At 48.0% G+C, this 12,939-nt stretch overlaps 1 protein-coding gene across 3 annotated transcripts; it reads left to right on the forward strand.

The window, feature by feature from the left end:
- The first annotated feature begins 222 nt into the window (after window positions 1-222).
- On the forward strand, window positions 223-12,337 carry prc1b (protein regulator of cytokinesis 1b). Of its 3 annotated transcripts, none has more exons than XM_086224776.1 (14): window positions 223-438; window positions 601-733; window positions 1,387-1,509; window positions 2,068-2,301; window positions 3,099-3,269; window positions 3,809-3,958; window positions 4,065-4,212; window positions 6,862-6,998; window positions 7,178-7,273; window positions 7,355-7,501; window positions 7,577-7,690; window positions 7,785-7,898; window positions 9,314-9,493; window positions 9,592-9,660. In XM_086224776.1, exons 1-14 carry the CDS (start codon window positions 428-430, stop codon window positions 9,643-9,645), a joined length of 1,812 nt encoding a protein of 603 aa, XP_086080902.1. In that variant the 5' UTR covers window positions 223-427; the 3' UTR covers window positions 9,646-9,660. The 3 variants fall into 3 exon arrangements, with proteins under 3 accessions (XP_086080902.1, XP_086080894.1, XP_086080911.1); XM_086224768.1 differs by lacking the exon at window positions 9,592-9,660 and adding an exon at window positions 11,656-12,337 and having other exon boundaries at window positions 225-438; XM_086224785.1 differs by lacking the exon at window positions 9,592-9,660 and adding an exon at window positions 11,656-12,337 and having other exon boundaries at window positions 227-438; window positions 9,314-9,416.
- The last annotated feature ends 602 nt before the right edge of the window (window positions 12,338-12,939 follow it).

The following is a 12,939-nucleotide window of genomic DNA, read 5'->3' on the forward strand; positions in this document are numbered from 1 at the left end:
CTGTAAAGTCGGGTACCACATTTTTAGAGGGAAATGTCTTCATGTTGCTGACGGGACCTGCTTTGGTCAGTTGAGGGTGAGCGACAGCGCCCTTAATGCGGGCGGGGCTCCAGCCCGGCTGAGCGTCTGCGGATCCGTTGCCACACCCACCATGAAACTACTGACGTTTTCCTCGGAATTTGATGGCCGGAGAGCGGGGAGGTGGGCGGTTCCATCAGAGGGTCAACTAGAAACTCCGCACGGCGCGTCCCGGTAAGCTGTACGCGCGCCCCCTCGCAGGAGCAGCCAATCAGAGAGCAGGACGCCACTGCGGGCGCATTTTGAACTCCGAACGGACAACAGCGAGCCACGGAGCGGAGGGGCACTTCTCTCCCGTCCTGGACGCGTTTGGGTCGTTCGGGACCGAGAATCGCAGCGGAGTTCAACTATGAGGAAAAGGTAAGTTTGTTGACCACAGCGTCCGCGTTTGTGTGTTTTAGCGAAAGGTCTCAACGCTCAAATACGTAACTACCACAAGTAAGGCGCGCGCGTGGTGGCTGGCCACAGCTCGTGATGTTGCTAACGATTAGCTTCTTGCTACTGTGCGGCTGCTGCATGCAGCGAGGTGCTCGCCGCAGAGGCTGTGTCGTGCCTGAACAAAGCGCTGTGCCACCTGAAGGACATTTGGGAGGAGATCGGTATCCCGGAGGACCAGAGACTGCAGAGGACCAACGTAGTCAAGAACCACATCAAGGTGAGACGGATGGGGCGAGCTCGGCTCTGGGGTGAGCCTGCTTCGACAGTGTCACAGAGTTCCAGTGAAACTAGGCCACTGCTCAAAATTCAAACCACGATGCCATGACGACAGTGAACAATCCAGGTGAATACTGACGTCAGTTGAGGGAGTAGAGCAACAAGAGCCCCACCCTCACTGCTGTCTGTGTAGGTTCTCATTCATCCAGGTCATCGTAGATCGAAGCGAAGTAAAATCTGGTCAACTGGACGTAAGTTTATCTTGAAATGATTGATTCAAGATAAACTTACGTCCAGTTGACCAGATTTTACCCCACCCTCACTGCTCTACAGGGGGGTTCAGAAGGTTGATCGCTAGGACGATCCCCTCCCTGGTGGTACAGAGGAGGTTTAAACCATCATTCTGCTGCAAAGGGAGCCAAATGGGTTTTCTTTTTCTATATGTAGGTATTATGAAGTACCAGCACTGCTCAGCTGCTAGTACTACCACTACCAACTACAACTACTACCACTACCAACTACAACTACTACCACGTTCCTGTCACGGTTTTAATGCGCTTTATGTCTCTCTTCTTCTGTAGTGTTTGTGGGTGTCAGTGAAACTTTAACCTCACATTTATCCTCCTCACCTGTCTGATGATGTTCCTCCTCCAGGGCTTATTAGATATGATGATCAAAGAGGAGGAATCTCTGAGGAAGAGGCTTGTCAGCAGCATTGAAACATGCAGAGCACAAATGGAAAAAGTCTGCCTGGAGCTTCAGCTGCCTGTTTTTGAGGTAACGCACGAGGAAAAAGAATTTATGAGAATTTGTCATTTTGATTTTTAAGACGGGGAAAGTGCACAGTGGAACGGTGACTTGGTAAATATAATTTGACCAGGTTATAGCAGAATCACTCATCTCCGCCTGCCATGTTTTTATTAAGACAACTTTGACAGGATAGTTTTGTTTTGAAGAACCGCTGGCAGAGTGAGTAACGTCAGTGACACTGGATCTCCTGCTAAGTAGGGATGCACAATCATTTTTTCGTATTGTTCGGGATGTTTGAGTTTGTGCTTTCATAAACGATTTTGAGCAAAACAAAATTTGAGCAAATGCTACTTTTTAATTTCACAGTGTTTTCGTGTGTTTTTCTGTGTTTAAATAAATGGGAATTTCATCAACCTGGTTAAATCTAGATAATATGGACATCTGTGAATATTGGCTACGACACATTCGTTGTTAAAAGTCCACCATGACTCCCAAAAAAATTCCAACATCATACACCGTTAACACAGAGGAGTTGTTTGTTCAGAAAGGGGCTTCTGTGCAGTGGATACGTTGTGGTTCCTTCAGGAGGAGCCGGGTATCAGCATGCTTCAGCAGGAGAAGAACATTCGCACGCAGCTGGAGGCTCTGCTGAAGGAGAAGACCCAGCGGATGCAGCAACTGAAGACCCTGCTGGAGCAGGACCAGGACCTGAGTGACATCCTGTGCTCCATGCTCTACGGCATCGCTCCAGACTCCGTCCCGTCACTGGAGCAGCTGGAGGCCTTCCGCCAGCACATCGCCAACCAGAGTGCAGAGAAGGTCAGAGCTCAGGTTGAAAAGCTGAGTTTCTTTCAGGGCTCGCAGGTCGTACTGTTGTGGTAACAAAGGGCACAAAGAGTAAAGATGGAAAAGGAGTTTCTATGCAACACAATAAGCTTACCAATGTTGTGTCTGTTGGTTGAGATTTGCATTTTGTCCAACCTCCAAAAGGCTTAAAGGTGTCATGTGTGGGGGTCAGTGAAGCACATGGAGCTGAGTGGGCGTGGCCTCAACACCACCAGCAGCCTCAGGAAACCACGTTTAACTCTTGTTACCACTTTGCTCCAGTTGCATTTTTCCAGTTTTATAGCTTGTTACATGTCCTAGTTAGTGAGTCGATCCTTACCAATGAGCCCTGCTGACTGACGGTAGAAGACAAAATAAAGAAGTACCACTGCTACAGAGTATTTGTAGTGAATGTTCCTCAGTGAATAACAGTTACAAGAAGCACACAACAGAGAGCACGAGGCTCTGTGACTACGCTGAGGGTTAGAAGTCTGCGAGTTTGTGAGAACATTAATGAATGACGCCCATTGTTCTACATTCATATTCACATTGGGAACATGGCCGCCCAGCTGGTCCACTGTGCACGAACAGCATGAACTCCTCTGTCTCTTGACCTCAGCGTTTGAAGCCTGCCAGTATTCTAAGTCATAGCTCGTGAGTCTAAATGCAATCAAAATGGTCTTAAAGGATGGGAGCACCTTCAATTCACGAGGCTGAAACCTGCAGAAACCCTGAATAAGTAAAATGCTCCAGAATCCAAATGGCTAAATGTGCTGCTCTTGTGTGTTCAGGTGAAGCGCTACGCCGAGTTCATGGACATCAAAAGGCAGATCATTTTGTACATGGAAGAACTGGACCACATCCCTGAGACCAGTTTTGAGAAAGATGTTGTCTGCGAGGATGAGGATTCATTCTGCCTGTCTAGAGAAAATATAACGTCCCTCAAACTGCTGCTCTGTCAGGTTAGATGCTCCCTACAACGCTAACCTCTGATTCCCACCAGACACGGCTACGTTGCACCACGGCCTCGCTGCAGCCAAGCTGAACGCAGCCGTTCAAAGCACTGCTTCTGTTCACACGTGGGTCAGTGCCCTGCCTCAGGAGGATCATGCGGCGAGTCTGTCCTGACAGGAGGTGTGGCAGGCAGGAAGTTCCCACACAAATGGCTTAGTGAATGTAATCATTTTTCAAAATAAAATGCCCTCTGCCAATTCCTGATTGCAAAAACAGTCAGAAGGGTAAAATACGAGAAGGCACTGTATGTGCACGTGACAGACACACATAAACAAGTCAGCAGAATCTGGGCAACTTCCCAAAGACAGACAGACAGACAGACTGGTGGGAATTGCGGCTGGTAACTAGCTGGCTAGTGGAGTTTTGGGTAAGACGTCTCTCGGCTGAGTGTGAGGCCTGAGGAGTTTGGTGACCTGGTGTATTGATATGGTCTAGTGGAATGTTGCTGTGTAACCATCTTGGCATTTCCCTGCCTGTCATGTTTTAGCTGGAGGAGCACAAGGCAAAGAACGAGGCCATGTGTGAGACGCATCGGGAGAAGATCCAGCAGCTGTGGGACCGACTGCAGGTGCCCCAGGAGGAGAGGGAGGCCTTCAATGAACACATGGTCATGTCCAAGAAGAAGAACTTGGACGCGGTGAGATGACTTCAGTGTCCCACATGCAGATGATTTGCACCTCCGGTTTTCCCTGAACTTTGGTTCCTGCAAAGGTCTTGTTTGACGCTTTATATTTCTACCTCAGTTGGAAGGAGAAGTCCTGCGTCTGGAGGAGCTCAAACTGCGAAACATTTGCAATGTCACAGACGCCATTCGCTCTGAGATCGCTGTGTTTTGGGAAAAGTGCTTCTTCAGTGTTGACCAGCGGCAGGCTTTTGCCCCGTATTTTAGTGGTGAGTTCACCTGAGCCCCTTCTCCACTGCCCATAAGCTCTAACGTCTGGCTTTGGTCCTAATGGGAACAGATTTGATCTGCTTTCAATCCCAGGTCACATGACTGCGGTAAAGGGGGGTATTTTTCGGCGATGATTGCCTCGGTGTAAAGAGGGTCATTTGTACCACTTGCACTGTCGCTGCAGTGGCCTGTTGTCATTTCGACCACACGTTCAACCCGTCTGTGTTCGGGCAGCCCTCTTAATATTTTCAGTGGTACAGATTCAAACAGGACTGGAGCCAAAGATATGGAGGACCGAGCCACCACCACTGCCCTCCATGCTGCTTTCAACTAGACTGTTTATCCTGCTTTCTGGTGTATTTGAAAGAAAGCGAAGCACCGGGGAAATAAACAACAACACAAGGGAATCTGTCTTCTCCTTGTGGAAAAGGCATCCATCTGGTTAAGTGGGTTGTAATCCCTACATGTATGTGGGTTCGGAAAGTTTTCAGACCCCTTCACTTTTTTCACATTTTGTTATGTTGCAGCTTCATGCTAAAATCATTTAAATTCATTTTTTCCCTCATCAATCTGCACTCAATACCCCATAATGACAAAGTGAAACCAGAATTGTAGAAATTTTTGCAAATTTATAAAAAATGAAAAACTGAAATATCACATTTTAGGGCCCTATAAATTCCATTTTATTTTTTCCCAAATTCAGTTTTGGCCATTTTAATTTTATGGAATTCCATTTTTTACCTTTTACTTATTTTACCACAAAACAGTGTGTTTAAATATATGTATTAGGAATAAAAGGCACACTAATTAAATAGAAATGACCTCACATCCATTGAGGCAACACAATATTGCACTTTTCCTCAATACTTTATTGCTGCATCATCATCATCATCGTGTTCTGCTGGCTATCATTGGCGCGGTGCGTTTCTTTGTTTTTTTATATGACTTTTGGACAACAGGAGGTCATCACGTATTTTTCCACTTCCAGTCAACAGTGTTGACAAAATGTACAAAATAACAGGTCACCTGACACGTAGAAGCGACCCCCGGGAACGATTCCCCAGGTTTATGTTCCTCTGTCTCGTGAAAACAGCATTTTCGCGATATTCCGCATTAAAAATGAATTCCGTTTTCATTGCCCAGTTCCACGATTCCGTGATTGCGGAAATTATAGGGCCTTACATTTTCCTAAGTATTCAGACCCTTTGCTATGACACATTAAATTTACATCCGATGCCTTCCATGTCTCTTGATCATTTTGAGATGTTTCTACACCCTAATTGGGGCCCACCTGTGGTAAATTCACCTGATTGGACATGATTTGGAAAGGCACACACCTGTCTTTATAAGGTCTCCCAGCTGACAATGGAGATCAGAGCAAAAACCAAGTCATGAGGTCAAAGGAACTGCCTGTAGAGCTCAGAGACAGGATTGTGTGGAGGCACAGATGTGGGGAAGCCTACAAAAAAGTCTGCTGCATTGAAGGCTCCCAAGAGCACAGTGGCCTCCATAATTCTTAAAGAAGTTTGGAACAACCAGGACTCCTCTGAGAGCCGGCTGCCCAGCCTAACTGAGCGATCGGGGAGAAGGGCCTCGTTAAGAGAGGTGACCAAAGACCCGATGGTCACTCTGGCTGAGCTCCTGGGATCCTGTGTGGACATGGGAGAAACTTCCAGAAGGACAACCATCACTGTATCACTCCACCAGTTTGGGCTTAATGGCAGAGTGGCCAGACACAAGCCTCTCCTCAGTGAAAGACCCAGGAAAGCCTGAGGGAGTTTACGAGAAAGCACCTAAAGGACTCTCAGACCATGAGAAACAAGATTCTCTTGTCTGATGAAACCAAGCTTGAACAGTTTGGCCTTAATTCTAAGCGTCATGTCTGGAGGAAACCAGGCACAGCTCATCACCTGCCACATACCATCCCAACGGTGAAGCATGGTGGGGGCAGCATCATGCTGTGGGGGTGCTTTTCTGCAGCAGGGACTGGGAGACTGGTCAGGGTTGAGGGAAAGCTGAACAAAGCACAGAGATATACTTCATGAAAACCTGATCCAGAGTGGTCAGGACCTCAGACTGGGCCGACCATTCACCCTCCAACAGGACAATGACCCAAAGCACACAGCCAAGACACTGAGGAGTGGCTCAGGGAGAACTCAGAGAATGTACTTGAGTGGCCCAGCCAGAGCCCTGACTTGAACCCAGTCGGACATCTCTGGAGAGACCTGACGATGACTGCCCACCCACAGTCTCTACCTGCTAGAGCTGAGGAGAGTCTGCAGAGAAGAACGGCAGAAAATCCCCAAATCCAGTTGAGCAAGTCTTGTCATCTCATACTGAAGAAGACTGGAGGCTGGAATCGCTGCCAAAGCTGCTTCAACTCAGTCCTGAGTAAAGGGTCTGAATACTTAGGAGAATGGGATATTCTAAAATTCTGGTTTCACTGTGTCATCACAGGGTATTGAGTGCAGATTGATGTGGGGAAAATGAGTTTAAATGACTTTAGCATGAAGCTGCAACATGAAAACAGTGAAGGGGTCTGGAAACTTTCCGAACCCACAGTATGTGGATATGTGCTGCGGGCACTGAGTCTTCTTTGACTTTGTTCTACTCAGAAAGCTGTTGCTAAGTCTGATTTGATATCGTAGAGACTTTCACTGAGGAACTGCTGGCGCTGCATGATGCTGAGATCCAGCGCTTGAGGCAGCATTATGAGGACCACAAAGAGCTGTTTGAGGGGGTCCACCAGTGGGAGGAAAGCTGGAAACTCTTCCTGGAGCTGGACGTGAGTACATCACACCCGTCACTCACGGTGGTTCGACTCTTCCAGAGATTCTTCTCCTGTAACGTGCTAGCTGCTAAATGTATCAGTGGTTTGGTTTCACTATTTCTCAGGGCTGTTGGAGTACTTTTTATTAAATTTTAATTCTAATTGAGGGTGTGGATCAAATGTCTCATTTTCAGAAAAAAGCAACAGATCCAACAAGATTCACAAACAGAGGAGGGAATCTTCTCAAAGAGGAGAAGCAGAGAGCCGAGCTGCATAAAAGCCTTCCAAAGGTAGAACGGGATGATGTCAGTTCTTAACTCTATTTTTGTGCTCACCAGTAATTTAACATCCTGCATATGTTTTAAATTAAGCTTGAGAAGAAACTCAAAGCCCAGATCGATGCCTGGGAAAGTGAGCAGGGTCGGGAGTTCCTCGTAAATGGACAGAAGTTCCTAGAATATGTGGAGGAACAGTGGAACCTGCATCGAGTGGAGAAGGAAAAGGAAAAACTGGAACGAGTAAGCAAGCTACCTGGTAGTGTTGCAGATTTGTGTGGAAAATGTCTTGACCTTGTTTTTAAAAATTCTTTGTAGCACCTCAAGAAGAGCAAACAGACGGAGGAGGACATGCTGTACGGAACGGCAGTGAGAACCCCAACCAAGCGCAGATTCCTGGGCACCACCACACCTAATAAATCACGAAAGATGGTATGGTTGTGCTATGAATTCCTGTTTCTACTAGAATGTGCAGTCTTTGTGTTCAAGCCCTCGGTAGGCACCAGCTCTCCTTCTCTGTCATCAGTTCAACGCCACCTCCAGCCTCTCCAGTGCCACGTCTAACAGCACCATGCGCTCCATCTACGGTGGGACGGTCTGTCGCTCACCTGTGCCCCGCCCCCCCCTCTCAGCAAACAAGGTGTGTGTGTCTCACGCTTGTATCTCCAGGCCTCATCAAAACATTAGAAAGAATATGCTGCTTATCGGTGTGTATTTGTCTGTTGTCTTGTCTGTACCAACATCTACTGCACGTCTGTCCCTCCTGGTGAGGGATCCTCCTCCCCTCCTCACCCTGAGGTTTCTCCCATTTTTCCCTGTTAAAGGTTTTCTATGGAGTTTCTCCTCAGTCGATGTGAGGCTCTGAGGGTAGAGGATGTTGTTATGATGCCATGAAGTCTGGAGACAAACTGGTGGGGAAAACAGGCCACAAAGAAACCTGCCTTGCCTCTGTGTTCAGAGGACATGATGAGGCGGTCTGCCCAGGACACAGTTACACTGCTAAGAGAACGCTCTGTTCTACCCACCAGAGAGATTTTGTAATATGCCTGTGGGGTTCTGCACGGAACAAGGTGTAACTGGACGTTCTCATGTACAGTGTTGCTTTTGTCTCTTCTGTGTAGCCACGCCCCCTCTGACTATCTAATAATCATCTATCAATGCCAATCATTGATAATCAATTTAACATTAGATCATCTGCTAGTATAAGTCAGTGATTTCATGTTCCAACTTCCATCCATCCCTCCCTCCTCTCCTGTTGAGGGTGGTGGGGGTGGAGCCTATCCCAGCAGCCTTCCCCCTGGACAGGTCACCAGTCCATGGCAGGGCCAACACATAGAGACAGACAACCATTGGCTCTCCCAGCCACGCCTACGGTCAATCTAGAGTCTGGATTAACCTGGTCCCTCTTGATGTCTTTGGACTGTGGAGGAAGCTGGAGTACCAGAGAGAACCCAGCAGGAACAGGGAGAACATGGACTCACCCAGAAAGACCCCGTGCTGCAGCCGGGGCTCCACCCACAACCTTCTTGCTGGGGGGCCACAGGGAGGACCACTGCTCCCCCAGACCACCCTGTTCAAACTTCCTGTATCTCCATTTTTCAGTCAGGTCACATCAAACTGTTGATCAGGTGACCTGAAGATTTCAATCTCCAGGTCTGAAAAGTTCCTCTTATTGGTCAGATTATTTCACGAACCAAAACAAGAATATATGGGGGTGTGGGAGTGAAATGACCACCAGCCACAGCATCTGTCAACTTCTTACTGTGGGATTAGCGAGGTACCACTGGTTTCATTTGTCACGTCCATCTGAGCGGTGCTTCCTTCTCTCAGATGTACGCCGCTTTCTAAGCCTGACTGATAAATGGGAGCCAGTGTGTTCACGCCTCCAACTCAGAGCTGTCTACTTCTATTTGGATCACTTCGGATGCGTCTGAGTGCCAGGTCTAACTGCCAAATGGCAAAAAAAGCCAAATCAAGTTCACATACAGATCAGGCTGTTGGAGTGAGGACAGTCTGTCCTTCACGTCTGATCCGTCTCCTCTCTGCTTCCACCAGGTTCCAGCAGCAAGGACACCGGGCGGCAGCAAACCCCCCCAGCCACGCCTGCAGGGCTGTAACAAGGAGAACGAGGCTCAGCTGAAGGGGACCCCTCTGAGTGGTGCGTTGCTGACCTCCGCTAGTCCACAGCGTCACCTCAGCATAGACTCTGTTGCCAGCACATATTCAGAGTTTGTGGTAATTGTCACTTTTGTCTTCATTTCTTTGCTCAACCAATCTTTGGTGTATACACGTTTCTCATGTAAAGACTCTAACTCTGTAAATTTATGTTGTAGAAGGACTTGGTGAACACTGACTTTGTTCGGTCAAGGTGCGTTTGGACTTCTTAAACCCTGTAATGCTGACTAATCCCTGCATACCTCTCCTGGAAGAGGAATGACAGCTCAGCTCCACAGTAGAGATCGACTGATATGGATTTTTTAGGGCCGATGCCCTTTTTTTTTTAATTGATCACCCGTAACCGATCCAGGTTGCAGATTTCTCCCGGGCAGACATGTGGGGCCGATACTGCTTTGGCCCCCTCCTTACTGAAACTCAGTGATACTCCTGTTGTGTGAAGGTGGCAGCCTGCTTGCTGGGCGTCCCATCGCTAGGAGGGTAGCCAACCCGGGGTGAGTTTTGGGCTCACGGATCTCAGTAGCCTGTCTGGGCCATCGACGGGCCTGGCAAAGACCAAAGCCTCATTCGTAACGTTAAACTACGCTAAGCAGTTTCGCGTTGCTCGGCCATTTAGGACATTCGCTTCGCCGATCTGAAAGGCACGAATACTCGGACAATTTGTGAGTGCCAGAATCGGTAGAAGGGATCACCGGTGTTGAGCCGTAAGAATGCACTCACATCATTCTCAGTGTGAAAGCGGTGCTTTCCAGCATTGTGCCTCGCACGTCAAGAACACACAACAATAAAACAACACGAGTTGGTTCCCTTCTCTCGCTTGGCTTCCCTGTAAGAAAAGCCACTGAACTCAACCGCCACAGACCTGGATTGGAACCGTTTTTAGAGCATCGTTCTCACGAAACATGAACACAGTTCATATTCAGTTAGAACCACATTTTAAACATTCCCCTCATCCTAAAAGTTACCGCTGCTCTGGGGGCTGAGACAGGCATCCCAACCCCGGCGGCTAAATGAAACTCCTACGAATGACAACGTTGAGATTATTAATCCTGGGACCGATGTTGGTAACAGCTGTTCATACGGCCTACAACTGCGTGAATGGCTCCCTCAATATGGCGGCTAACAGTTTCATAGGCGAGGCAGGCGGTGTTCCTGTCGTCCAGTCTGACCCACAGACTTGATGACTAGATTTTCACACATTTGGCATTCATGTTTCTAATTTCAACAGGGAGGGAAATATTTCGGCCAAAGTTACAAGATGCACGTGCAGTTTAAAAGCTACTGTTCTTGCTTCGCTCTGCAAGTGGGGGAGGAGCAAGGCATCGTCTGGAGGTGGACTGTTGCGTCTCCTAGCAACACCAAGCTGCCCGCCGATGCCTGTCTGTAAATCATGCTGGGAAAATGATATTGGCGAAGCCACCCGCGTATACAAGTGACAAACGCAGATCCAGCCTCATGTTTTGGCCGGCAGATGTATGGGTCGATCCTTACTCCACATGCGGTTTTAGCTGCTAACCCTCAGCATCACCAACCCGTGTGTGGGTCCAGCAGAAACCAGTGTCTGGCTCCATACTTCTTTTACCGTGGCGCAGCAGTGGAACAGCACTGTAGCTGCGCTGTGCTACAGCTGCTCACTGGCAACTCCTCAGGATCAAAGTAGTACTCCAAGAGATGCACTGGCGCCAGCTAGGGGCCTCAGACACATGAGACGTTGTTCATAAGGGCAGGAAACCTGGCTTTGTTGACGATGGCCAGCGACAGGCCAGGAAAAGCTGCTGCTAAAGGACAGGTTTAGAAAAGTTCTGGAAGTTTGAAATTTGCTCTGTGTACGTTTAGCTAGTGGATAAACACAAGTAGAACCAAGTCATTGGAAGGAGTCCTCAGGGGGGTAACCTGACCTGGACCTTCGTTCGTTTGTTTTAGTTTTATAGCCCAAAATCACAAATCAGAGCCATGGTGAAGGAAAGTGATGACTCGAAAGGAGGTGACATCAAACGTGGAACCTGTGCAGCTATTTGTTGTTACCCCAATGGTTGGTGCTCTACAGACACGGTCTGGACTGGGTCCCAGTTGGAACCCCACTAGTCCAGCTGTGTGAGCGACCTGTCACCAACTCTCACTAACAGCCGTCACTAATCAGCAGGTAATACTTGCTGGTTTCACTTCCTGCTGCCATCACGCTTCAGGAATTCAACCTTCCGCCTGTCTGTCCATCTCCACAGCGAGACCTGTCCAAGGCCTCCAACGCCAAGATCCAGCACGACATCCTGAACTCCACCAGCACCAACCTTTGACGCCCCCCCCTCCAAAGATGACTGGCTCGGCTTTGTTATAGTCCACCACAATGAAGTTGTGAAGACGGATCAGTATCGTTCTATATCCTATATCCTAGCTGCCTTTAAATGTAAATGAAGATAATATATTGAAAGTTGGTGATACAGGAGGAACTCGGGCTGCCAGCTGCTGACCGTGTCGTCTCCAGTTTGTCTCCCCTCCAGTCTGCAAGAGGAAAAAACTTCAGTGTCCCAAGTTAAACTGACACTACTTTGGCTCATGTAGCCTGTTGAGATGTTTTTAATGTCTGAATTCACAACATGTTTCTAAAAAGTTACATTTTTGAAGTGATGCAGTCTGGGTTACAGACCAAATGTATTGTGAATATTTGCACTTTCTGTCACTTTTGTAGCTCCCATTCACGTTGCTCCACACCCTCCCTGAGTGTCTGTTTCTGTAAATAGTTCTGTCTCCATTGATCCTCCTTCAGCAGCTCCGCTGTTGGACCCACTGAAGAGGCTGTTAGACTGCTGAACGCGTCCTGCATCCGGGTTCGTGACTGCTGACAACCAGTTATGAGTCCTGGGCACAGATTTGTAAAATTCTGTCAAAATAAATGCCTTTTCTCTTCAAAGCAAAGACTGGTTGTGTGACATTGAAGGGAGGAGATTCTGCTCTGTTTGTGCCCAGACACTAAAATGTGGTTTATTTCATGACTTTGTCACACTAACCCTGATGTCAACTCACAATGAAGAAAATGAACACCGATATGTCAATTTAAATACTATCTTTAGATATTAAAGTGTAACAAACTTACTGTGGGAAAAGGAAAGTACCGGTAAACTGTCAGTAGACAGGTGAGTACGTAAGCTACAACCACATGACTAGTAGAAATCAACCTTGGACCCATCAGGTGTTGTCACCGCACTCACTGACCCCTCAGTGTTGATTGAATCAAAGGCATCAGTCTGGTGTTGGTAACTTCTTATATCAACATCTGCAGAAGGATGATTTCAAAGTGGGCTCATGCTCTCAGGATGGGAACTGACAGTTTAAGTTTTGTGGAGGCTGGTTTGAGGTTTGCTGAAGACAGGCTGGGGCCGAGCACAACCTCCTACGTGTGTGATTAAATCAGCCTGATGACATCGGCTCCTATCTGCCTCTCCCTCAGCTGTCTGTTCCGTCGGGGTTGAGAGGACGGGTCACCACTGATGGGTAGCCGCTGTCATGCG

Source organism: Aulostomus chinensis, chromosome 2 (assembly GCF_037954235.1).
Source record: "Aulostomus chinensis isolate RoL2024-O1b breed Wild chromosome 2, RoL_Achi_v1.0, whole genome shotgun sequence".
Lineage (NCBI taxonomy): Eukaryota > Metazoa > Chordata > Actinopteri > Syngnathiformes > Aulostomidae > Aulostomus > Aulostomus chinensis.